General features: G+C 37.8%; 1 protein-coding gene across 9 annotated transcripts in view; it reads left to right on the top strand.

Moving 5' to 3' along the window:
- Positions 1-26,852, top strand: part of TANC2 (tetratricopeptide repeat, ankyrin repeat and coiled-coil containing 2) — a 364,118-nt gene that overhangs the window by 22,520 nt on the left and 314,746 nt on the right. For all 9 annotated transcript variants that reach the window (XM_075562035.1, XM_075562037.1, XM_075562040.1 and 6 more), the window contains exon 2: positions 15,317-15,409. In XM_075562035.1, coding sequence (XP_075418150.1) covers positions 15,343-15,409 — 67 coding nt within the window. In that variant the 5' untranslated portion in view covers positions 15,317-15,342. The remainder of the gene's footprint in view (positions 1-15,316; positions 15,410-26,852) is intronic.

Here is a 26,852-nt window from a genome sequence, read left to right on the forward strand (position 1 = left end):
TGGAAGCAAGGCTTCAGCCATGGAGAACATTTGTTCTGTACTCAACATGGGCTCTCATGAGTCAAAATCAACTCCAGAGCAGTTTTTAAAAATGTTAATAATCTTGTATTATCTTTTGAATTTGTTTTAGATCTTTTAAAAAGGCACCTCCCTATTATTTTGTTAGATTGATTGTTAGATTGAATGATAGTTCCTTCAGCAAAGGGACTGTTTTTGTTTGTTATTGTATCATTAGTATCTAGCACAGAGCTCTGTGCATTGCAGCATTCAAATGTTTGCCGAATGAGTGGGCACGTGTGCCTTCTTTCTACAGTCTTTAAAAAGATATTGCGTATTGTTCTTTGTTTTTTTTTTAAAGCAAATTGAGATTGATCTATGTTTGATATATACCTTTAGAGATACAGTGTGCACCATGCCCTTGGCTTTGTTATTCATTCATTTATTACTTAGTCATTGAACATTTAATACGTACTAGGTAGTCTATAAGGATGGTAATGAAGATAACCAACATGAACCCTAGCCTCATGAAACATACAATTTAGTGAGGGAAGTCAAACATTGTAATTACTTGTGTTACTAGTGTTATGAAAGGATAAGAATAGAGTGTACAGGTGTAGGAGTTAGGATTGTGGATGTGAACTTAATTGAGGCTCGAGAAAGAGCATCCTGAAAAGCATATGCAGAACCATGAAGGCCCACTGACTGGTTAGAAAAGGTGGTGAGCGAGAACTAATGCAGGATATTTGAACAACTGTATCACGGTGCCAACTTGGTAGAAAGTGGACAGTTATTCAGGAAGGAAGGATGGAATGAATTTTGGTTATGCAGATGAGAAAGCAATGATAATGGATGAACTGCCCAGGAGACTATGTAGAATGAGTAGACATAGGGAGAAGGAGGGCATAGGTGTGAGGAAATATTTTTTATTTTATAAAGGTGCGAGATTTGAGAATATCCAAAGGTGAATCGTATACATTATTAAAGGAGGAAAGATAAAAGAGAGAGAAGTAAAAGTAGGATGCCAAGGTAGACTGGGAGTGAATAGAATACAGAGGAAAGGAAGATAGTTTACCTTAAGATAGAAAAAGAAATAAATCTATTTTAATAGGAGGGTAGAATGTGTGTGAATGGTCTTAAGTTTATGTATTTGTTGGTAGGAAGTTGAGGATGTTATTTTTGATAATTTTTATTACTTATATTTTATTTTGAGTTATAGGAGCCAAAATCATTGACTAAAAATAATGGGAAATGAGAATTGAAAACAGTCATATAGGTGGGTGGCAGAGGGAGCGGACAAGATAAAAACAGTGAATTGTTGAGAGGTGAAAAGGATTCAATTGAAATATGCACCCATGGATTTCTAGGGTATGAGTCTACCTAATTATGTGACTTTTCCCAGCAGAGCTCAGCAGCCTTCGTAGAGTTGGAAGCAGCTTGAAACTTGATTTTGCCTGCTATGTGGGACCAGAGAACAAGGGACAAGGGAGTTTGGAATATTGATGGGAGGGTGAATGAAACTCTACAGATCAAGGATTCTAATTTTGGAAGTGAGGAATGAAAGACCAGAAGAAACTGATCCCTAAGACTTTAAAGCCTCAATTTGTATTACCACATTTTTTGAAACTACTTTCTATATCTGAAAGGGAAAAATAAAATTCTACTTATGCTTTTTGAGTGCTGTTTAACAGTACGTTTTCATTTATTCACATGTATCTTCCTCTCTGGAAATCTAACTAGAAAGCTTTTTTTTTTAAATCACTTTATTGGGACTCATACAACTCTTATCACAATCCATACATACATCAATTGAGTAAAGTATCCTTAGACGTTCGTTGCCCTCATCATTCTCAAAATTCGCCTTCCGCTTGGGTTCCTGGAATCAGCTCATTTTCATTTTTTCCCTCCCACTTCCCCCTCTCATGAACCCTTAATAATTTATAAATTATTATTTTATCTTATCTTACACTGCCCCGGCGTCTCCCTTTACCCACTTTTCCTGTTGCCCATCCCCCAGAGAAGAGGTTATATGTAGATCCCCAAGATTGGTTCCCCCTTTCTACACCCCCTCCCCTCCTGGTATCGCCACTCTCACCGCTGGTCCTGAGGGGTTCATCTGTCCTATATTCCCTGTTTTTCCAGATTCCAACTCTACCGCTGTGCATCCTCTGGTCTAACCAGGTTTGCAAGGTAGAGTTGGGATCATGATAGATGGAGTGGAAGAAGCATTTAAGAACTAGAGGAAGGTTGTGAGTTTCATTATTGCTACACTGAACCCTGAGTGACTCATCTCCTCCCCACTACCCCTCTCCAAGGGATGTCCAGTTGTCTACAGATGGGCATTGGGTCCCCATTATGCACTCCCCTCATTCACAATGATATGACTTTTTTCCCTCGCCTTTGTTGCTTGAAACCTGGTCCCCTCGGCCCTTCATGATCACACATGTTGGTATGCTGCTTCCATGTGGGCTTTGTTGCTTCTGGGCTAGATGGCTGCTTGTTTACTTTCAAGCCTTTGAGTCCCCAGACGCTATGTGTCTCTCAATAGCTGGGCGCCATCAGCCTTCGTCACCACACTTACTTGTGCACACATTTGTCTTCAGTGTTTATGTGGCAAAAGTGATCACACAATGATGGTTTTTGTTCTTTGGTGTCTGCTACCTGATCCCTTCAACACCTCGTGTTCACTTAGGCTTGTGTGCTTCTTCTCTGTGGGCTTTGTTTTTTCCGAGCTAGATGCCTACTTGTTTGTCTTCAAGCCTTTAAGACCCCAGATGCTATATCTTTTTGATAGCCGGGCACTGTCAGCTTTCTTCACCACGTTTGCTTATGTACACGTCTGTCTTCAATGATCATGTTGGGAAGGTGGGTATCATGGAATGACCGTTTAGCTGAGCAAGGTGCTCTTGTATTGAGGGAATGCACACGCGGAGGCCCAATGTCCACCTGCTACCCCACTACTGAACCTATAAATATATGCACATAGGTCTATTTCCCCCATAATCATAAATATATTTACATATGTACATGTCTTTATTTAGGCTTCTATGTGTGCCCTTTGCCCCCTACTCGTCTCCTCTATTTCCTTACGCTTTCCTCCTGTCCCACTACCATGTTCAGCCTTCATTCTGGTTTCAGTAATTCCTCTCAGTTACCTTGCTCTTGGTCACTCCCTACCAGTCCTCCCATCCCCTCCCTCCACTGGTTTTGAACCACTCGTTGTTCCCTTGTCCCTGGGTTGGCCAACACCTCCTCCCTTCCCCTACTTCCCACACTCTCATGTCCCTCTGGGACCGTTGGTCCCATTATTTTCTTCTCACATTGTTTGTCCAGCCTATCCTATATAGGTGAACCTGCAGCTATAGTAATATGTGCATAAAAATGCGGATGGTTTTGACAGCACCAAAGTGGCACATAAGAACATGGTGTTGACAGCAGCAACATTGACATGCTAACATACAAAAAAGAAACTGACATACAAAATTTAAAAGAAGAGAAAAAGAAAAAGACAAAACAAAAAGACAACAGAAAACCAAAAACCCGTTAGCAGTTCGAGGTCTGTTTGTTGACCTGTAGGAGTGTTTTCCGGACGAGTCTGATGGGCTGCCACGTCCTGGCCCCAAAGTCCATCCTTTATACTCCCTCGGGACCTCCTTGCTCTGCTTCCCCCGCCACTCATTGCCCGCTCCCAGTGTTTGCCTCAGTGTGGTGTGGTCAGCTCAGTCATAAATGCCCCATTGTGTCTCAGGTGCTGTCCCGTGTAGGCCCATGGGTCAGTGCAGGTTGTCGCATCTCGCCGTGGGGCCGGCTATATGGTCCTCTTTGTACGTTGCGCCTTTTGAGCGGGGCTATCGTCCTCTGAGCTTCCTGGGCCCAGATGTGCTCCGCTCTGTTCTTCCTCCTTCCTTTGCTTCAGCTTCCTTCTGGGTGTGGTGTGGTAGGTCGTTTCCTTTCCTGCACCAGATGATCTATTTTCATTTTCTGTGGTACTCCCTTCGATGGTGGGGGTCGGACTAATTCTGGTTGGGGCCGGCGTATGGTCCAGTCTCTTTGTGTATTCCTCCGTGCTTTACGATGCCCTCCTGGTTTGGCATGTCATGGTGGGGTCTGTTTGCATGTTCCCTAACTAGAAATCTTTATGGTTATTTTGGTTGGTAGCAAAATGTGGCCTTTTAAGATTCATATGTGCAAAACCATGGAACACCTTAATGCTGTATTTCTTAAGGGGTGGTCTGTGAGATCGGCATGCTACACTCCTTAGAAGCAAGGATAGCCAGAGTTCATCTTGGACTTTGGACATGTTGTCAGGAGAGACCAGTCCCTGGGAAAGGACATCATGCTTGGTAAAGTAGAGGGGCAGTGAAAAAGAGGAAGACCCTTGACAAGATGGATTGACCCAGTGGCTACAATAATGGTCTCAAACATACGAGGGGGTATCTCCTCCAACCCCAAACAACAACAACAACAACAACAACAACAACAACCGGGGTAAAAGCTCTGCTGGGTGGACCTTTGCTACTACACATTTTTCCCACTAGTGGAGCATCTAGCAACTATCTCTGGGTTAGTGTACCTGGTGGTGTCTCTGGGAAGATTCTCTTTGGTCACAGTGAATTTTTCTTAAAAGCAGTTTCACATGAATCTTTTTTTGGTGATGGCCGATTTAAACATGCCATGCTTTAAAAGAACTCTAAAGTGACCCAAATTTTTTCCCCAAGTTCATTTCTCATGAGGAGACATGGTGCTATTCTTATGAAAGCAAACATCAATCAAGTCAGTGGAAGACGCTATCATCACCTCACCCTAAAAAAGCTCGTCAAGTGAAATCAAAGATCAAGATGATGCTCATTTGCTTTTTGATGTGAGAGGTATAGTACATTTTGAGTTCATTCCACCAGGTCAGACGATTAAGCAAGCTTTCTATTTAGAGGTTCTGAAAAGATACCGTAACTGTATGCAACAAAAAAAGGCCTGATTTATGGCAGAAGGAGGACTGGTTTTGCCACCATGACAGTGTACCTGCCCACATAGCCATCTCAGTGTGCCATTTTTTTGGCAAAAAATAGTATACCTCTCTTGCCCCATACTCTTTACTCACCTGACCTTGTTCCATGTGACTTCTTTGAATTTCTGTGAATGCAGAGGGATGTGAAAGACAGCGATTTGACCTAATAGAGGTGAAGAAAAAAACAAGGGACATGCTGCCAGCTATCCAAACAGATGTGTTTGAAAAATGTTTTCAAGAATGGAATTGGCAGTTGTATTTAATGCAACGGAAAGTACTTTGAAGGTGATAAGGTTGTTTTGGAAAAATGTTTCCTTTTTTTAAAGTTTTTTTTTTTTAGGGGGTAACCCCTCGTAAGAACAATTGTGAGGATGTGTTTTCTTGTACATAGTGTCACTATAAGTTGGAACCAATGCAAAAGTACTTAACATCAAAATAACATTAAATATTAAGTAACTTTGCATGATTTTATAGGCATTTGGTATATAGTATATTATCATAGTACTTAAAAATATTAGCTGTTATGGTTGTTAATTAGTTTCCTAGTGTGTTGGGATGCTGGCAGCTATGACACCAATATTTCAAATGCCAGCAGATTACCCATAGTGAACAGGTTTCAGTAGAGCTTCTAGACTAAGAACAGACCAGTTAGAAGGAATCAACCATCTGCTTCTGAGGAATTAGCCACAGAAACCTTACGGATAGAACTGAAATATTGTCAGATAGTGAAAACCTCATGAAAAGAATCAGAACATTATCGGAGATAGTGCCAGAAGATGAGGCCTTCAGGTTGGAAGGCATTCAAAATATGACCGAGAAAGCACTGCCTTCTCAATGCAATGTAAAGTTGACCATAATGATGTAGATGAACTAAAGCCTGTGGGATCTTGCTTAGAAAAACATTGGAGACCTTTATTTGCTGATGGGGCATGATTCAAAATGAGAAGAAACAGCTGAAAACATCAATTAATAATCAGAATTTAGAATGTAATGTATGAAGCATGAATCTAGGAAAATTGGAAGTTGCAAAATATAAAATTCATAAAAATTGATATTCTATGCATTAATGTGCTAAATTGGACTGATATTGGCCAATTTGATTCAAAATCATATTATTTACTGGGAATGAAACAATCAAGAGTAATGGCATTGCAATCATCATTAAGGTCTAGAAGTATGAATTACAACTTCAAGTGCTGTTTGTGATAGGATTATATCTGTGTGCATTCAAGAAAATTCAATCAATACAACTATTATTCAAACTTATGCACGAACCACTAAAGCTAGTGATGAAGAAATGGAAGATTTCTACCAACATTCAATCTGAAATTGATCAAACATGCAGTCAATATGCATTGATGATTATTGGTGATTAGAACACAAAAGTTGGAAAGATGAAGGAGCAAAAGTCAGAAAATATGATCGTGGTGGTAGAAGCAAAGCTGGAGATTGCACGATAGAATTTAGCTTAATCAACTTCATCACAAACAACCTTTTCAACAACACAAAACACGTGGACTTCTCCAAGTGGAATACACAGAAATCATATTGACAACATCTGATGGCATAGTGGTTACAAATTGGGCTGCGACCCTTAAAACCAGCAGTTTCAAACCACCAGCCATTCCATAGGAGAAAGATGGGGTTTCTACTCTAATAAAGAGTTATGGTTTGGAAACTCACAAGGACAGTTCTACTTTGTACTATAGGGCCTTTATGAGTAGGCATCAACTTAATGGCTGTGAGTTTGGTTTGTTGGTTTGGGTTTTTTTTAGTGGGGGGTGGGGTGGGGAGTAGGAAGAGACCATGGAGAAGCTCACTAATAACAGCTAAAACCAGACCAGGGGCTGACTGCCAAACAGACCATCATATCTAAGTTCAGGTTGAAGCTGAAGAAAATCAAAACAAGTCCACGAGAGCCAAAATAACGAAGCCGAGTCCCTCTCACTTCTATCGAGTCAGTGCTGAGTCACAGTGACCCCTCTGGGTTACTGACACTTTACCTGTTTTGGGGAGTAGAAAGCCCGGTCTTTTTTCTGAGAAACTGCGGTTGGTTTCGAACTGGCAACCATGTGGATTGCAACACAAAGTGCAACCACTATCCCCTGAATTTTGAGAACATCTCAAGAACAAACTTGAAGCATTGAACGCTAATGACAGAAGACCTGGTGGGCTCTGTGGAGGACATCAAGAATACCATACATGAAGAGGACGAAAGGTTATAGTAAAGACAGTAAAGAAAGAAAAAATCAGCTTGAACATCAGAAGAGATTCAAACTGGCTTGTAATCATAGGGTAGCTAAAGCAAATTAAAGAAATGATGAAACCAAAGTGTTGAATAGAAAATTTCAAAAGACAAAGTAAAATATTATAATAAAATGTGCAGGCAAGTTAAAACCAAAAAAGAACACACTCAGCATCAGCATATCTTAAACTGAAAAAATTCAAGAAAAAATTCAAGCATTGTGCTGCAATATTAAAAGATTCTATGGACAAAATACTGAATGATGCAGGAAGCAGCAAAAGAAGATGGGAAGAATACACAGAGTCACAGTACCCAAAATAACTAGTCTACATTCAGGAGGCAGCATATGAGCAAGCACCAGTGGTACTAAATGAAGGTGTGCAAGCTTCACTGAAAAAGCATTAGCCCAAAACAGGACACCAGACATTGATAGACTACCAATTGAAATGTTTCAACAAGCTGATGAAGCACTGGAAGCATTCACTCGTTTATGCTAGGAAATTTGGACGACAGCTACTTCGCCAACTGACTAGAAGAGGTCCATTTTTGTATCCATTCCAAAGAAAGGCGACCTGCGGACATGATGCCAGAGGCTTAAGTGGAGAGCGAATGTTTTGAGAATGATGAGGGTAACAATTGTACAAATGTGCTTTACACAACTGATGTATTTATGGATTGTGATAAGAATTGTATGAGCCCCTAATAAAATGATTTTTAAAAAAAGGTGACTTAACAGAATGCTCAATTTATAGAAGAATATCATTGATATCACATGCAAGGAAAATTTTGCTGAAGATCATCCAATAATGCAGTGACCCTTTAATACAGTTCCTAAGGTTGTGGACTAGTAAGTAACATCATGCTAAATGGAGAAAAGGTTGACATTGTCAAGGATGTCATCTTGTTTGGTTTGACAGTCAATGCTCATGGAAGTAGTAGTTAAGAGATCAAAAGATTGTATTGGGTAAATCTGCTGCATAAGACTTCTTTTAAGTGTTGAAAAGCAAGAATGTTACTTTGAGGACTAAGATGTGCTTAACCCAAGCTGTGGTAATTTCAGTCACCTCATGTGCATATGAAAGTTGGACATGAAATAGAGAAGTGTGAAGAAGAATCAGTGCATTTAAATTATGGTGTTGGTGAAGAATATTGAAAGTATCATGGACTGTCAAAAGAACCAACAAGTCTTGGAAGAAGTACAGCCAGAATGGTTCTTCGAGGCAAGGATGAAGAAACTTTGTCACATGTACTTTGGATGTACATATCCTGACAGGTTGTCAGGAGAGACCAGTCTTTGGAGAAAGACATCGTACTTACTAAAGTAGCAGGACTGAGTAAAAGAGGAAAATCTTTGACAAGGTGGATTGACACAGTGGTGGCATAGATGGGCTCAAACATAGGAACAATTGTTAGGACAGCTCAGGATCAGGCAGTGTTTTGTTTTTTTTGTACATAGGGTCACTGTGAGTTGAAATATCCACTCCATGGCTACTAACAGTAACAATGTTTTCTATTACTATTGTAAACAAATTAACACAAATTTAGTGCATTAAACGGCCAAAAAAATTATTATCTTGCATTTCTTACAGTTCTGGAAAACAGAAGTTGAAGTGTGTCTTCCAGGGTAGAATCATGGTGTTGATACATTGCAGGTCTGCAATTCTTTTTGTAAGCTGTAGGGGAGAATCTGTTCCTTGCCTTTTCCAGGTCTTAGAGGGTGCCTTAATTCTTTGGCTTGTGGCTGCATTACTCTTGATTTTTGCTTCTGTTATCACAGTTTCTTTTCTGATTCTTTTGACTTCATTTTTTTTTAGGGATCCTTGTGATTGCATAAAAGAGCCCTAGAGGTTCAGTGATTAAGTATTTAGCTACTAACCTACAGGTTAGTACCCTCTAGTGCTAACCCACTAAGTGCCATGTCTTTCTCAATGTAGCAGTCATTGTCCATAAAGATTTATAGCTATGGAAACCCTATGGGGCAATTCTACTTGGTCCTGTAGGGCCACTATGAGTCAAAATTATAGTGGATTTGTTTTATGATTACATTAGATCCATTTCGATAAAATCCAGGTAATATCGTTGTTTTCAGATCCATAATTGCATCTGGAATAACCCATTTACCATGTAAAGTGATATATATCTCTCTCACTCTCTCTGGGTGTACAAGTGTTGGGGTGTGTGTGTGTTAAACTTTGCTTTTTCAAGATTTATTTGACTATTTGGGTTTCTTGCATTTTCATATGAATTTTAAAATCAGCTGGTCAGTTTCCACAAAAAGGCAACTGGGATTTTGATAGGTAATGTATTGACTCTGTAGCTCAATTTGGAAAATATTGCCACTTTAATAATATTAAGTCTTTCAATCCCTGAACATAAGCTGTGTCTCTACTTTTAAAAGACATTTTACAATTTCTTTCACTAATATAAATTTCTGTGTTTAGATCTTTCATATCCTTCATTAAATTTATTTTATTTTAAAAAATCATTTTATTGGGGGCTCGTACAACTCTTATCACAATCCATCCATCCATCCATTCTTACATTGTGTCAAGCACATTTATACATTTGTTGCCATCATCATTCTCAAGACATTTTCTTTCTACTTGAGCCCTTGATATCAACTCCTTCATTAAATTTATTTCTTGATATTTTATTCTTTAGTTACTTTTGTAAATGGAATTGTTTTCTTAGGTTTCTTTTCAGTGTATTCCTTGCTGGGGCAAGAAACGAGTGATTTTTGGCTATTTTGTACCCTGTAACTTAATGAATGTGTCAGATACTCTAATTTATGACCCACATACTCAAGAGACATTGCATAGTCAATAGAACACAAGTAAATATAACCAACTATAGATAATATTATGAAGAATGGGAATTCCAGTACACTTAATTGTACTCATGTAGAACTTGCGAAAGGCAGTCATTTAACAGAATGAGGGGATTCTGTGTAATTTAAGATCAGGAAAGGTGTGTGTTAGTATTGTATCCTTCCACAATACTCATTAAACCTTATACTAAGCAAATAGTCCAAGAAGCTGGACCATATGAAGAACACAGCATCAAGGTTGGCGGAAGTCTTAAAAACAACCTGTGATACGCAGATGGCACAACATTGACTTACTGAAAACAAAGAGATTGAGCATTTACTAATAATTATCAGCAAGAATTGTACACCAGTGTTTTTTTAAAAAAGAGCTTCACAAGCGGGCCAATAAACATCATGATAAAGGATGCAGCAGTAGTGAGTTATTTAATGTAACTCTTCTGGCTAAAGTCTGTACCTCCCACCAAACGATCTTTCTCTGCATGGGGTTGGTAAGGAGGTAGGGAAAGATACTGATAGGATTCATCTGTGAGTAATTTCAATGAGGATTCCCTAAAGTACCATTCTGCAACGTATAAAATGAGTCCTGAAAAGAAGTAAGGCTCTCAGTGCCTACAAGAGCCCAAAGTGGAGCAAGTCCTCTGTATCCTGTGTAGTGAGCCTCTTGGATGCAGATGATAGCTACATCAGAGGAACAACAGCAATCCAGGAGCCATAGCTGGAAGAGAGTAATGGACTTCCCAACCCACAGAGCAAGTAAGGCAAGTGCTTTTGTGCAGTAGGCTGGCTTGTGGAGTGGGGTACCTCTGGGCACTTAATATGGGACATTGAGCTTGTGTCACCCAGAACTGGAGCTGAGTACCTTCAGGCTAAGGTTTACTGGAGTGTGGGGTGCCTCAGGGTACTCTCTCTATTCAGGGAACTAAGTTTGCTAACTTGCGGAGCTTGAGCTCAGTGCCTTCAGGTTTAGGCTTATAGCAGAGTGGTATGCACCTTTAGGCATTTATTAGCAGACCAGAAAGAACTTTGTAACATGGCTGATAAACAACTCAGCTCTGAATATTTCTCATTGGCATTATAACTTAACTTCTTTTTTTAATGTTAACTTAATTAATAAACTCTTTGACCGTGAATAATTTTGTCCGAGTTCTGTGTAGTCATTGCAATAGATATTAGAACCCCTAAGACAATACAAAGTAGAAAGGATTGAAATTATCAAGGATTTTGTTTTAGTTGGTTTCACAATCAATGCTCTTAAAGTAGTAGTCAAGAAATCAAGCAGAATCTTATATTTGGCAAATCCGCACAAGAAATTTTTAAAAAGCAAAGATGTCACTTTGAAGACTAGGGTATACCTGGCCCAGGCCATGGTATTTTTAATCACCATGTAAAAGTTGGACAGTGAATAAAGAAACCTAGAGAAGAATTGATGGATTTGAATTATGGTATCAGAGCATATTGAATATACCATGAAAAGTAGAAGGGCAACGAAAAAGGAAGATCCTCGATAGAATAGACTGACACAAGGGCTGCAGCAGTGGGCTCAAAACCTGACAACAATTGTGCGGATGGCACAAGACGGAGCAGTGTTCTATTTGTTGAACATGGGGTTGACACGAATCAGTCGACTCAATGGCACCTAACAACAACAGATCAGAAGAAAACATAAATTTGTCCTGGAAAAAGGACAGCTAGAATACTTTTTTAGAAGTGAGGATGGCAATATCTCATCTCAAGTACTTTGGACATGACATCAGGAGAGACGAGGCCCTGAAGAAGGACATCACTGCTTGGTCAAGGAGAAAGGCAGTGAAAGAGAGTAAGCCCCTCAGCGAGATGGAGTGGCACAGCGGTTGCCACAATAGGTGCAAACATAGCAGTTGTGAGAATTACGCAGGACCAGGCAATGTTTTGTTTTGCTGTACATAAATGAGGTCACCATTCATTGAAATCAATAATGACATGTAACAATAGTAGCTTTCTTATAAATTTTTGGTTGAGGGGGGTACGTTTTCTACCTGTAGGATCAGGCCATATGCAAAGAAAGATAGTTTTTTTCTTGTGATTTGGATGACTTTTATTTACTTTGTTCTTGCTTAATTGTTCTGGTTAGAACTTCCAGTGTAATGTTGATTAGCAGTGATGAAATGGGGCATCCTCCTTATGTTCCTGATCTTTGAGGGAAAGTTTTTAATCTTTCACCATTATATGATGTTAACAATGGGCTTGGTTTCTTGTTTTAATAAATGTCCATTATCGTGTTGAGAAAATTTCCTTCTGTTCCTAGTTTGCTGAGTGTTATTTATTATTTATTTATTTATTAAAGGAAATAGAATTTTGTATACCTTTTTTGCATTGATTGGCTGCTAGCAGAAAGGTTGGCAATTTATGTCCACCAGCTGCCCTATGGGCGGAAGATGTGGCAGACTGTTGCCGTATAGATCAGCCGTCTTGGAAACCCTGTGAGGCAGTTCTGCTCTGTCTTAGAGGGCTGCTGAGCTGGAGTAAACTTAATGGCAGTGGGGTTTAATGTGATCATACGTATCCCCCATTCTATTAATTTTAAGGAGTCCTGAAGGTAATCTATATAGTATTTAGGAACCACCAGCAGCAACTTTGGAGAAATACTGGAAACCCACGGAGGGGGGATGGTGGTGTCGCTGTGAGTCATCCTTGACCCAATGGCAGTTGAGTGTGGTGAACCAACCTTGCAATCCTAGGGGTCACTCATTGATTTTTGAGTTTGAGTTTAATATATAAGGTGGTCATCTGAAGACTCATAGTCAGAAATTTACATTATATGATCAATTTCATCTTCATTTTAGAGACTAGAGTGCCCATCTGTCTGTTTGCAGTCATTCTCTGATCTATAATTATGAGACATCTTCCTCTGGTAGTAGTCTGCTCTTTGATATTCTGGGTAGAAAATGAAAATTCCTATATTGGCAACTGTTCAGTGACAGCTTTTAAAAAGTATAAAGCTGGGGTCTATGGACTTCTTTTTATATCTTCTTGAAAGATATTATAATACTTTGGGCAAAGCATTAAGAAAACTGAAGAATAATGTAATGGTGATAATTTATTTCATTATATAATTCTATACAATTTCAGCATTTTCCTATTTTCTGTCTTCTACAGAGTACATGCATCGTATGATAATAAAACAAATTTTTTCAAGAACTTTTCTAAGTCTCAAAATCTTGTCTGGCTAGCACATACATTTTCTTTTGCAGGGAACCCTGCAGTAACTTAGATAATATCGGCAGCTGTAGTTTGGTTGGAGTGAGCAGAGTAGAGAAGTAGTAATTCAATTGTAAGTCTGATTGCTATTTGGATAGACTTCTTAGTTTTGATTTGTGAGATTAAATTCTGACTTGATCAATGGAAAATCTTCAGCTGCTATATCTTTCTCAGAATCTTAAACTGTATACGAGGGAGTACCACCCCCCCCCAACCTGATTTTTTTCTCCCAAAGCTATGTATTTAAATTGTTTTACAAAATGACCTTATCACCTTCAAAGTACTCTCCATTACACTTAATACATTTGTCAAATCTGTGATTTCATTCTTGGAAGCATTTTTCAAACTCATCTGTTTAGATGGCTGACAGCACCTCCCTTGATTTTTTTTCCCACCTTTTCTGCATCATCAAATTGCTGTCCTTTAATGTCCCCCTTCATTCTCTGAAACAAAAAGAAGTCCCATGGAGTGAGGTCAGGTGAGTAAGGTATGTACGGTGCAGGGAAGAGAGGCATGCTGGGTTTTTTATTTTTGTTGCCAAAAACTGGTACACTGAGATGGCTGTGTAAGCAGGTAATTGCTCTGGTGGCAAAACCAGTCCCCCGTCTGCCACAAATCGGGCCTTTTTTGTTGTTCACTGTTAACACTATCTTTTCAGAACCTCTAAATAGAAAGCTTGATTAACAGTCTGACCTGATGGAACAAACTCCAAATGCACTATACCCCTCACATAAAAAAAACAACAAACAAAAAACAAATGAGCTTTGTCTTAATCTTTGATTTCACTTGAACATTTTTGGGTGAGGTGACAATGGCGTTTTCCACTGGCTTGATTGATGTTTGCTTTTGGAGTTGTAAGAATAGCACTGTGTCTCATCACCAGTAATGACCTTTGAAAAATGCCTGGGTCTCTTCAGAGCTGTTCTTTGAAAAGCATGGCATGTTTCCACTTGAAGCTCTTCTTCCTCGTCAGTCAGAACCCGAGGCACAAATTGCGTCATGACTTCTTGTCATTCCCAAATCTTCCATTAAAATTCACTGAACTGAGCTTCAAGATAGTTCAGATAACTAGCCTGCCTGCATTTTGTCAACATTTTCATCTGTTTGGGAAGTTGAAGGATGTCCAGAATGAGGTTTGTCATCAGTGGACATTTCACCTTTTTTGAAACAAGAAAATCATTTGTACTCGAGTTATTCCCATAGCTGTCTTTGTAAGCTGTGTTCAACATCACAACAGTTTCTGTGACATTTTACCAGAGGAGGAAACAAAATTTCACAGTCGCAAGTTCTCTTAAATTGGCCGTCACAAAAAATGAGATTTGAGTAAAACTGTTTTGACAAAAAATATTCACTGTGACCAGAGAGAACCTTCCCAGGCAACGCCACCAGGTGCACTAACTCAGAGCTAGTTGCTAGATGATCCCAGTGAAGCTTTTTTCTGGGTGTGTGGGTGTGTATTCCCTCATGTGTGCATACATTGGGTTAATAGGAATGTTGTAAAAGAAATGGGAGTCAGTGGAAAGGGTGGGCCATTTATAGCTATATCGTATTCTTTTCTATTTTTGTGTATTCTTAGTGATAATTCAACTTCATTTCTTTAGGTACCCATAGTGTTAATAGTATACCTTTAAGTATACTTTTAATTATCTAAAGTTGAATAGTCTTTTTTTTGTTAATTAAAACCAAACTCAGTGTTATCAAGTCAATTTTGACTCATTGCAACCCTATAGGACAGGACAGAATGGCCCCTGTGGGTTTTTGAGACTTTAAATCGCTACAGGAACAAACAGCCTCATCTTCCGCTCATGGAGTGTCTGGTGATTTTGAACTGCTGACCTAACAGTTAACAGCACAACATATAACCTACTATGTCACCAGAGTTCCTTTATTATACTACATATTTAAGCATAGTTAATTCTGTATAATGCATTTAAAATTAATTTTAGTGGTAATTTGAATAGATATTAAAAATTTTAATAGTCCCCTCCCACATTTTCTTTTACAGTTTTGGTGAGACCGCGTAGCACAGCCATGTTTCGGAATAGTCTCAAGATGCTTCTCACTGGAGGAAAATCAAGTCGCAAAAACAGGTCGAGTGGTAAGTGATGGTGCTACATCTGTTCTTTATAATGTTTTATAAGTAGAAATTATTTTAGGGATATAAATTAATGCTGTAACTATATATATATTTACTTATACATGGCTTCTTTAATTTAAAGAAAAAGTTTGTATTTCTATTTGCTGTCATACTCTATCAAAATGTAGGAAAACAGAACACTTACCAGGAATAGTGAGGTGAAGTTTGTGAGGAAGAAAAATATAAAGGAGATTAATGCTTCAATGAATTATAGACTTATTAAAATCTCTTTAGACTTGAAATCTATATATTTTTCAGTAGCATGAAATTATTGCAGCCTAAAGCACTCTTTGGGAAATGAGATTATAAAAATGAACCATTTTTATAGATTTGTGAAGATATTTAAGAGAAAAGTTTTCAGTTTGGATTTTTAGGGTTAAAAAAAAATCCAAAATGGTTTAAGAGGGGACTTCAAAGGTTCATGTAAAAATTTCATTACCTTTTACTTCCACTTTTACATGAATTTTTTTGAAATTTTCTTGTATCAACTCTTTTGGGGAAAAATTTAAAAACATTGAAAAAGAACATTCCAAAATGTGTGGTTTTTGTTGATAGACTTATAATGGATAGCAGACTTAGGGTATTATTTATAATCATTTTGATTTTCTATTTTTCTGTATTTTTACATGTTTACATTGATAGTATATTCATAATCATTCATGTAAAATATATTGTGCAATCCTTATGATTTTTATTTTATTATGATTTAGTATTTAAAAGTATGCTTGTAAATTTTCAAACAGTTGATTGTTTTCTGGTTATCTTACTATTTTTTGATATCTAGCTTATTTGTGCTCATCAGAGAACCTATTTTGTGTTATTTTATTCTTTTGATATCTGTTGTGATTTGCTTTTGTCAGCTAAGCTATAATGGTCAGTTCTGATCATTTAATTTTAAAAATCATTTTATTTGAGGCTTACGTAATTCTTATTAACACAATCCATACATCCATCAATTGTGTAAAGCACATTTGTACATTTGTTGCCATCATTATTCTCAAAACATTTGCTTTCTACTTGAGCCCTTGGTATCAGCTCATTATTATTTTGTCATATCTTACACTGTCTGACATCTCCCTTCACCCACTTTTCTGTTGTCCATCCCTCAGGGAGAAGGTTATATGTAGATCCTTGTAATTGGTTTCCCCTTTCCACTCTACCTACTCTCCACCTTCCCAGTATCGCCACTCTCACCACTGGTCCTGAATGGTTCATCTGCCCTGAATTCCTTTGTTTCCAGTTCCTATCTGTACCAGTGTACATCCTCTGGTTTAGCCAGATTTGTAAGGTAGAATTGGGATCATGATTGTGGGGGGAGGCGGGGAGGAAGCATTTAAGAAATAGAGGAAAGTTATATATTTCATCGGGTGCTACACTGCACCCTGGCTCGTCTCTTCTCGCAACCCTTCTGTAAGGGGATGTCCAGTTGCCTACAGATGGGTCTTAGGTCTCCAATCTGCACTCCCCCTAATTCACAATGATATGATTTTTTTTATTATTTGATGCCTGATCCCTGATCCCTTCGACACCTCGTGTTCACACAGGCTGGTGTGCGTCTTCCATGTGGGCTTTGTTGCTTCTGAGCTGGATGGCCGCTTGTTTGCCTTCAAGCCTTTAAGACCCCAGGTGCTCTGATAACTATTTTTAATGCATTGGAAAATGATGGATATTTTGCAGTGATTGGGTGCAGTGTAGGTCAGTTTTTTAATAATGTTGCTCCAGTAGTTGATTTCCATTTTAAAAATTACTGAAAGAATTGTGATTAAAATCTCTGTGATTGTGGATTTATCTCTTTATGTCTTTCTGCTGTTGCTTTATATCTTATTGCCACATATAGTATATACCCCACAATATATTCGGTTACTCTTGCTTTAAACTGTATTTATTAAATATCTTTTATGTTTATTAATATATGAAGGGGTTTCAAAAAGTTTGTGGGAGCATTCCAATGATCTCTTAATCATATATATATATATATATATATATATATATATATATATATATATATATATAAATTATTTATGGTGAATTATGTGGGGATTTACATTTCAGATAATTTTTTTATTCAACAATTTAAACTGGTTAATACTCTCAATAGTTTCCCTGCCCCTCCTTTTTTCTCTTCTCCCTCTTATAGAATATTATTTTTCCACTTCACCCATGTTAACACCTGTCTACTTCTAACCCATAGGCCCTCAAACTTATTTGGCTTACCAGCCCCTTTTCAGAAACAAACAAACAAAACATTACTGGCAAAATTAAACACATTTGTACAATAGCCCTAATGATGGATGGAGTATAGGTATCTGCTTTTGCAGATGCCTATAGATAGCTCCAGTGACCCTCCCCCCTTCCAGGAGGTGGTATCCCTCACTGTCAGAAGCATAATTCTCTAGTTTGTTGATTTCCCTTCCACTCCTATCTCATAACCTTCAAAGCCTGTTTGTTTTGGTATGTAAAACCCTTATCTTAATTTTTTTCTTTTATAAAAATTTTCCTTTTGTTAACTGAAAGGAATTACTGAAACCAAAGTGAAGGCTGAACATGGTAGTGGGACAGGAGGAAAGCGTAAGGAAATAGAGGAGAGGAGTCGGAGGCAAAGGGCACACATACAAGCCTAAATACAGACATGTACATATGTAAATATATTTATGATTATGGGGGAAATAGACCTATATGCATATATTTATAGGTTCAGTAGTGGGGTAACAGGTGGACATTGGGCCTCCTCACGTACATTCCCTCAATACAAGAGCACCTTGCTCAGCTAAACGGTCATTCCATGATACCCACCTTCCCAACATGATCGCTGAAGACAGACGTGTACATAAGCAAACGTGGTGAAGAAAGCTGACAGTGCCCGGCTATCAAAAAGATATAGCATCTGGGGTCTTAAAGGCTTGAAGGCAAGCAAACGGCCATCTTCTTGGAAGCAAGAAAGCCCACAGAGAAGAAGCACACAAGCCTAAGTGTACACGAGGTGTTGAAGGGATCAGGTAGCAGACACCAAAGAACAAAAACCATCATTGTGTGATCACCTTCCCCACATAAACACTGAAGACAAATGTGTGCACAAGTAAGTGTGGTGAAGAAGGCTGATGGTGCCCGGCTATTGAGAGATATAGCGTCTGGGGACTCAAAGGCTTGAAAGTAAACAAGCGGCCATCTAGCCCAGAAGCAACAAAGCCCACATGGAAGCAGCTCACCAACATGTGTGATCATGAAGGGCCGAGGGGACCAGGTTTCAAGCAACAAAGATGGGGGGCAGAAATCATATCATCGTGAATGAGGGGAGTGCATGATGGGGACCCAATGCCCATCTTTAGACAACTGGACATTCCTTAAAGAGGGGTAGTGGGGAAGAGAAAAGAGTCACTCAGGGTTCAGTGTAGCAATAATGAAACTCACAACCTTCCTCTAGTTCTTAAACACTTCCTCCCCCAACTATCATGATCCCAATTCTACCTTACAAACCTGGTTAGACCAGAGGATGCACAGCGGTACAGTTGGGATCTGGAAAAACAGAATCTAGGACAGATGAACTCCTCAGGACCAACAGTGAGAGTGGCGATACTGTGAGGGAAGGGGGTGTAGAAACAGGGAACCAATCTTGGGGATCTACATATAACCTCTTCTGGGGGATGGGCAACAGGAAAGTGGGTGAAGGGATTTGTTGGGCAGTGTAAAATAAGGTAAAATAATAATTTATAAATTATTAAGGGTGCATGTGGGAGGGGGGAGTGGGGAGGGACGGGGAGGGAAAAAAGGAAAATGAGGAACTGATTCCAGAAACCCAAGCAGAAGGCGAATTTTGAGAATGGTGAGGAAACGAATGTATAAGTCTATTTTACACCATTGCTGTATATATGGATTGTGATAAGAGTTGTATGAGCCCCAATAACATAATTTTAAAAATAAACACATAATTAAAGAAAAAATTGCCTTTTGTTACTGACCGACTTCACTCAGCAATTCTCCAAATCCATCTGTGTTATAAGGTTTTTCATAGTTTTATCATTCTTAAGGGGGATGTGTAATATTTCATTGTGTGCTTATACCAAAGTTTATCCATTTTTTCACTGATGAGCGTTAAGGTTGTTTCCATCTTCTTGTTATTGTGAATAGTGATGTGATAAACACGGATGTGCTATGGCTCTTATTTTTTTACAGTGTATACCAAGTAGAGGGATTAGTGGGTCATATGAAGTGCTATGTGGCAAAGAACAACAACAAAGGAGGTCACCTCACACTTCCCAACATGAAAAGGATGAAATAAATGCGGAGACAATCTCTTTAACAAACAGTCCTAGTGGAATTAGATTTCCATTTGCAGAGGAATGAAAATGGACCAGTACCTCACTCCAAGCACAAAAACACAAGGTGGAACAAAGACCTAAACATAAGGGCTAGGACTTTAAAGATCATCAGGGAAGAAATAAGGACAGATTTAATGGCCATAATAAACATACTATCAAGCATAAAACACACACAATGCAAAAGACAAAATAGATGACTGGTGTGCATCAAAAGAGTAAAAAGAACCCACAGACTGGAAAAATAATTTTAGCAATGATATATCACGCAAGGGCCTAATCTCTAAACTCTATAGAAAACATCAATACTTTCACAAGAAATAACAACACATAATCTGATTTTAAAAATGGGCAGAGGACACAAACAGTTCAATAAGGAAACGTTAAGGCAGGCAACAAACCTATAACAAAATACTCATTATCATTGGCCATTTGAGAGATGCAAATCAAAACAACGAGATACTTACTCATACTGGCGTTGATATCAAAGTTTAAAAAAAAATGCTGGAGAGGGTATGGAGAGATTGGAACCACTTGAAGTATTTCTTCCCTTTGCCAAAAATCAGTTGTCTGTAAGCTCTCTGTTCTCTTCTATCGGACTTTGTATTGCTGCACCAACACCAGGCTGTTTTGACAACTGTGGCTGGATAGGAGGTTTTGATGCCAGGAAGGCTGAGCCTCCTGCTTGTTCTTCTGAAGGATTCTTTGCTTATCTTTTTTTTCCCTTTCCACTTAAAGTTGGTGATTATTGTCTGTATTTCTTTAAAGAGCAATGCTGGAATCTGTATCTAATTCCATTATCTTTTAATTATATATTCCCATGAAAAATTTTGAGCCCCCCCCATAATATTTACATCCTCTGGTATTCTTTATTCCTTCTTGCAAAATAATGTTTCCCTCTTCAAATGTAGTTGTTATGACAATGAAGTATCTCAGGTTTTGTCCTTTGAAAATGTTTTTATTTTTGGAGTTTTTTCTTGGTTTAAAATTCTAAATTGACAGCAGTTTCCTTTCACACTTAAAGATACTGTTCTATTGTCTTTTGACTCACATTGTTTCTGATGAGAAGTTAGCCATCAGTCATGTTTCTGTTTTAAAATATAATATGCCTTATTTTTGTTTGGCTGTTTTATTCCCCTCCCCACTCCCACTTCCACCTCCACCTCAATCGTGGTTTTCACCTTTTACCTATGATAGACATGTATGATTTTCTTTCCATTACTTGGGTCTGAATGAGATTCTTGAGTGTGGGTACCTTTGACTAATTTTGGAAAAGTTTGGCCATTGTCTCTTCTGTAACTTACCACTTATTTTTCAAGGACGTCAGTTTGTATATTAGATTGTTTGGTATTATTCTTCATGTCTTTCTAATGTATTATTTTTTGTAGGAGAAGAAGTAAAAGAGATGTTTCTTATATATCCCATAACTCTTACTACTTTATTCATTTATTTTGAGCTACATTTGCTTTCTCCTGCTTTAGGGCTAAAAGTTTACTGTTTCTTTTGCTTGTAATGTTACCTCCTTAGCTTCAATGAGATCTTAACTGCAAAGTTGCCTTCTCTATGTTACAGATACCTTAATGTTATGATTTGAATTTCATTCCTTCAAAATAGGTGTTGGATACTCCTATTTTTAATGATTGTTTTGTGACTGTTTGAAATGTGAAATACTTTCATCTGTTTAAAATTATTTCAATTATTATCAAGCTTATGTTTTAAACAACACTTTTTTAAAAGGATTAAAATAAAATATTTAAATTTAAGGTTTGATTTGGATGTCATTCCTGTTACTTAATACAAGGATATGTAAAAAAAAAAGTATTGGATTTTAGTTCATATAAACATGGTTTTATTCCAAATAAAATATTTTTAAACATGTTTCTGTAAGTAGGGGATAGCTACAGTTAAGTTCTCTTAATTTTATTTGACAACCTTAAAAAGAAACACCAATCTAAATGGTGTCTTCTGAGGAACTCTGCTGGACCAATGAAATTCAAGGGCACAGAGGTTAGCTCAGTAGGTTATAGCAACTATTTGGGTAATCTTCAAGGGTTAAACTTGATAGATTTTCCTTGAAGGTCACAGGACAGTCTTGAGGGCTTTTTATGAAGAAGTTTTAAGAAAATGAAAAACTAGGCTGACAACAAAAAGACCCATGAGAATTCCTGGCCCTCTTTACCCCCATTATGAAAATGCATGTGCTAATTCCTATGAGAATTTTGTTGGGAAGTCTTACTTCATTCACCCTACAGTCATCTCCTCACTTCAGACTTCTTTTTGTTCTCCAAAAGCTAAAGAACAATGAAAAGGAATGGGATTTGAGTTCCTTGAAGATACCCAAACTACTGTTTTGATGTGATTTAAATCGAAGAATACAGAGTTCTTTAGTCAGAGTTTGGGTGATGGCAACACCACTTTCAGAAGTTTATAACCTATAAATGGAAGCTATGTCAAGAAACAATTGCTTCACATTTGGAATTTTTTATTAATAAAGGTTTCTATGAATTTTTAATTTATTCATATAAGATATATTACTTATAATCTTACATTTGTAAATCTAAGAGTATGCAGTGAAGAAAAAGACATTTAGAAAATGTATTCTCGTGAAAAATTAACAGATTTAATAGTGAATTTATACATATATATTTTTCAAATGCTGTATTTTTGAATAGCATCTTTTGATATATGCTAATACACCAAGTTAAAACCATAAATTAACATGGCTGATTTTAAAATCTAGATCAGTGGTTCTCAACCTTCCTAATACCACGACCCTTTAATACAGTTCCTCATGTTGTGGCCCCAAACTATAAAATTATTTTTGTTGCTACTTCATAACTGTAATTTTTCTACTATTGTGAATCATAATGTAAATATCTGATATGCAGGATGTATTTTCATTGTTACAAATTGAACATCATTAAAGTATAATGATTAATCACAAAACAGTATATAATTATATGTTGTGAATTATTTATTTCTAATTACAAATAAATGAAATTTTGTCTTGAAGCATGGTGTAGCATGGGTAACAGTCTTAGTATAACAATAGTAAACTACATTGCTACATTTTGCAACAGTATGTGTAAAAAGCCAACGTCAGTGCAAGGTTGAAATAGCTGCTTTCTCACCAGATCAGAAATTCTCGCGGCAGTCTTTGTAAGAGCACAACAAAGATCATTTTCACAACAAGTTTACTTCTATATTTAGACTTCATAACCAACAATCTGGAAAACCCTGTTTAACAGATATGTTGTTGGAAAGGGAAGAAGGCGGTGTAACAGTCTCAGACAGAACAGGATATGACTAAAAACACGTGATCCAGAATTTTGTAACTGGCATAGTAGAGAAATCTGTTCTCACTGCATCACAGTTAATACGTTCAATGAACTCTTCTTGTGCTATCTCAGGAACATCTTCAACTTTAACTGAATGGGCTTCTGGCAAGTGCAAATGGGGTGCCAGGTAGATTTGGAAAGTACAATGAAATTTCGTCTGCAAGCTTGCAAGTGTTCTTTCACAGAAATTATCATCGTAACTCTTTTGTCTAGTTCAATGTCAAATTCCTCAAAGAAAGCAGAGAAGGTAGGTAACATGTAAATTTTATTTTCATCCAATTTTTTTTGTTGCCAAAGCTGAAGTTTCATTTGGAATGATTGGATCTTTTCAGACAAATTGAGACATGTTCCATTTGGTCCTTGCAGTGATAAATTTAACTCATTCAAGATGGCAAACATGTCAAGCAAGTGAGCTATTTTCTGCACTTCACTTTTATCACTGAAAAGTGCTTCAAACTGTAGTGTTGCTTTCTGATTAAAAAAGTGTTTTGAGTTCATCACGAAGCTCAAAAACATGTTTTTAAACGTTTCCTCTCAAAAACCATCTCATTTCAGTGTGAAATAGCAGAGTATTGTTCGGCGCATCCAGCTCGTTGCACAGTTGCGAAAACAGTCAACTTGTTTAAAGTACTTGCCTTTACAAAATTGACTGAACGCATGATGCTTTTCACTACTTCTTGTAACTCTTTGGCAGTGTCTTCCTTGCTAATATTTGCCGATGAATCATATAGTGAATTCTGACGACTTTTGGTGACTCATTCAGTACCAAACGTTGAAATCCAAATCAACATCCTAGCATAGCTGGCGCACCATCTGTGCAAATACCACACACCTTTTCCCAAGAGATCTTATGCTCTTTCAGAAATGAACCAACTGTGTCAAATACTTCATGTGCATTAGTTGTTTCAAGAAGTTTGCAAAAAAGAAACTCATCTTTAAAGTCATCATCATTAATATGCCTCATGTAAACCAGTAACTGTGAACAGTTTGCAATGTCTGTGGATTCATCAAGCTGGGATGCCAACTATTGGAAGTGGAGCAGATTTAATTTCCTGGATTACCTGATCAAGAATATCGGCAGACATGTCATCTATTCTTTTACAGACATTGTTGTTAGATAAGGAAATTGAATGCAATTTTGTAACAGATTCATCTCAGACCATATCTGGAACAATGTCTTTGGCCACTGACAACAGTAAATCCTCAGCAGTGAAGTGAAGTTTCATAGCTCTGGTGATTCTGAGTGCCACCAAATATGAAGCTTCAATGGCTGTTACATTTTATTTGTGGTACTTGCCACCAGTGTCAAAGTCTGGCTTTATTTATTTATTTTTTAAATAAATCATTTTATTAGGAGTTCGTACAACTCTTATCACAATCCACACACACATCCATTGTGTCAAGCACATTTGTACCTTTGTTGCCATCATCATTCTCAAAACATTTTTTTTCTACTTGAATCCTTGGTATCAGCTCCTCATTTTTCTCCCTCCCCCTTGATAATTTATAAATTATTATTATTTTTTCATGTCTTACACTGACCGATGTCTCCATTCACCCACTTTTCTGTTGTCCATCCCCCTGGGAGGGGGTTATATGTAGATCCTAATGATCAGTTCCCCTTTTCTCCCCCACCTTCTCCTTCCCCTCCTGGTATCCCTACTCTCAGTATTGGTACTGAGGGGTTTATCTGTCCAGGATTCCCTGTGTTTCCAGCTCTGATCTGTACCAGTGTATATCCAGTGGTGTAGCAGATTTGTCAGGTAGAATTGGGATCATGTTAGTGGGGGGAGGAAGCATTAATGAACTAGAGGAAAGTTGTACGTTTCATCGGTGCTATCCTGCACCCTGACTGGCTTGTCGCCTCCCTGTGACCCTTCTGTAAGGGGATGTCCAATTGTCTACAGATGGGATTTGAGTCTCCACTCAACACTCCTCCCCCTTATTCACAATAATGTGATTTTGTTGTTCTTTGATGCCTAATATCTGATGCCATTGACACCTTGTGATCACACAGGCTGGTGTGCTTCTTCCATGTGGGCTTTGCTGCTTCTGAGCTAGATGGCCGGTTTTTTACCTTCAAGCCTTTAAGACCTCACACTAGCTGTATCTTTTGATCGAAGTCTGGGTTTTTTGAGGCTATCAGCTTTGCTTCTAAAATAGTTTGTATCCTTGCTGGCAAAGCTCGATGCTTGCTATCAAAATGGTGTTTTAGTTTGTGTGGCTTCATAGACTCAATTCCTGCTGTAATTATTGAGGTAAAACCGTACTGTAAAAAATCCTCACTATATTTTCTTTTCTTAATGTTCTCTACAAGAACCATTTTCATGGAATGGTTTGCTAATTAAAATAATATATAATAATTGCTTTAATAATACAAAAGATGATACATGACATAGTTCAATCAGTACAGTTCATTAAGGTTTCCTATGATTTATCATTCTCTGTTATGTTTTGTTTTTTTACATACCTGTTAGTATCACAAGAGGGCCGTATTCACATCAACCACAGCAGAATATAAAAAGACTGATCAGCATCCAGATTAAGTTTCCATGGTATGGATATTTTTTGCAGTAGTTGATGATTTTACATTTATCCAGTCATAATTCATCAAGTGTCATTTTACCTTAAATACTGCTGCTTTCCACACAGTAGCTACTTTTATCCGAGTAGTTGCTTTCAACACGGCAGCTGCTTTGTACACAGAAGTTGCTCTCTACACGTGTGACTGGTCTGCATAAATATATCATGGCGCCAATCCTGTCACATACACCTGTATTTTTACAGGGTATAAGTGATGGGGTTGGCGCAACGATGTCATTACACCAGGTACTCGTATGTGGGCATATCTGCATGTGGGCAAACCCACCTGGAAACAGATAGAAGGGTGGTGTCTTGGTTCCTAAGACCATTGGAAATATGTTTTCCAATGGTCTTAGGCGACCCCTGTGAAAGGATCGTTCGACCCCCCAAAGGGGTTGCAATCCACACGTGGAGAACTGCTGATCTTGATCTTAATGGTGGTTTGTTTTCCTAGGAAGCTTTAAACATAAATACTTTAGATAAAGAAAACTTTTAGTAACATATTTCTGTTGTCATGATATTTTATGCTGCCCTATGGTCTTACGTATCATACATTTAGTTATTGTTTCTTGTAGTTTGGGAATTTTAATAAAAATTATGCATGTGCTAATGATACCGAAAGTTTACCTGTATACAAAAAGTTTGTCAGCTTTAAAGCCAAGAAATAGATGCTAAAAGAAGAAAGGGAATCTTGTGAAAATTGATTCCACTAGATTCTCTAGAATACATCTCTAATTGGGGAGCCTCATTAAATAGTTAAGTTGTATGTATGCTTCACTTTAGGAACGTCAATAATCAAAAAGTTAGCCTCAAAAAAGAGCTCTACTTGCTGATGCTATGAATTCCACCATCCATATTTCCCTAGACTTCTATTCTTGTTTGATGTGGCTATCCATAGAGAAAATAAACCAATTTCCTTTTCCCCCTGCCTTTAGAGTGCTCTGATCCTTAGTCATGTTTTTTTTTTCATTCATTGCTAAATATCTTACTATCAGAAATCATGTTTTTTTAAAACAGGAATTCCATAGGAATCTTTAAGCCCTTTCCCAGAAAGAAAGTTGATCATGTTTCTAAACCAAGGCTGAATGAGTTATTTTCTCCTAAGTTCCCACGAATATTTTATTTTTATTAAAAGAACAAATAACAATGAAAATGTCACCAGTAACGATG

This window comes from Tenrec ecaudatus, chromosome 10 (genome assembly GCF_050624435.1).
Source record: "Tenrec ecaudatus isolate mTenEca1 chromosome 10, mTenEca1.hap1, whole genome shotgun sequence".
NCBI lineage: Eukaryota > Metazoa > Chordata > Mammalia > Afrosoricida > Tenrecidae > Tenrec > Tenrec ecaudatus.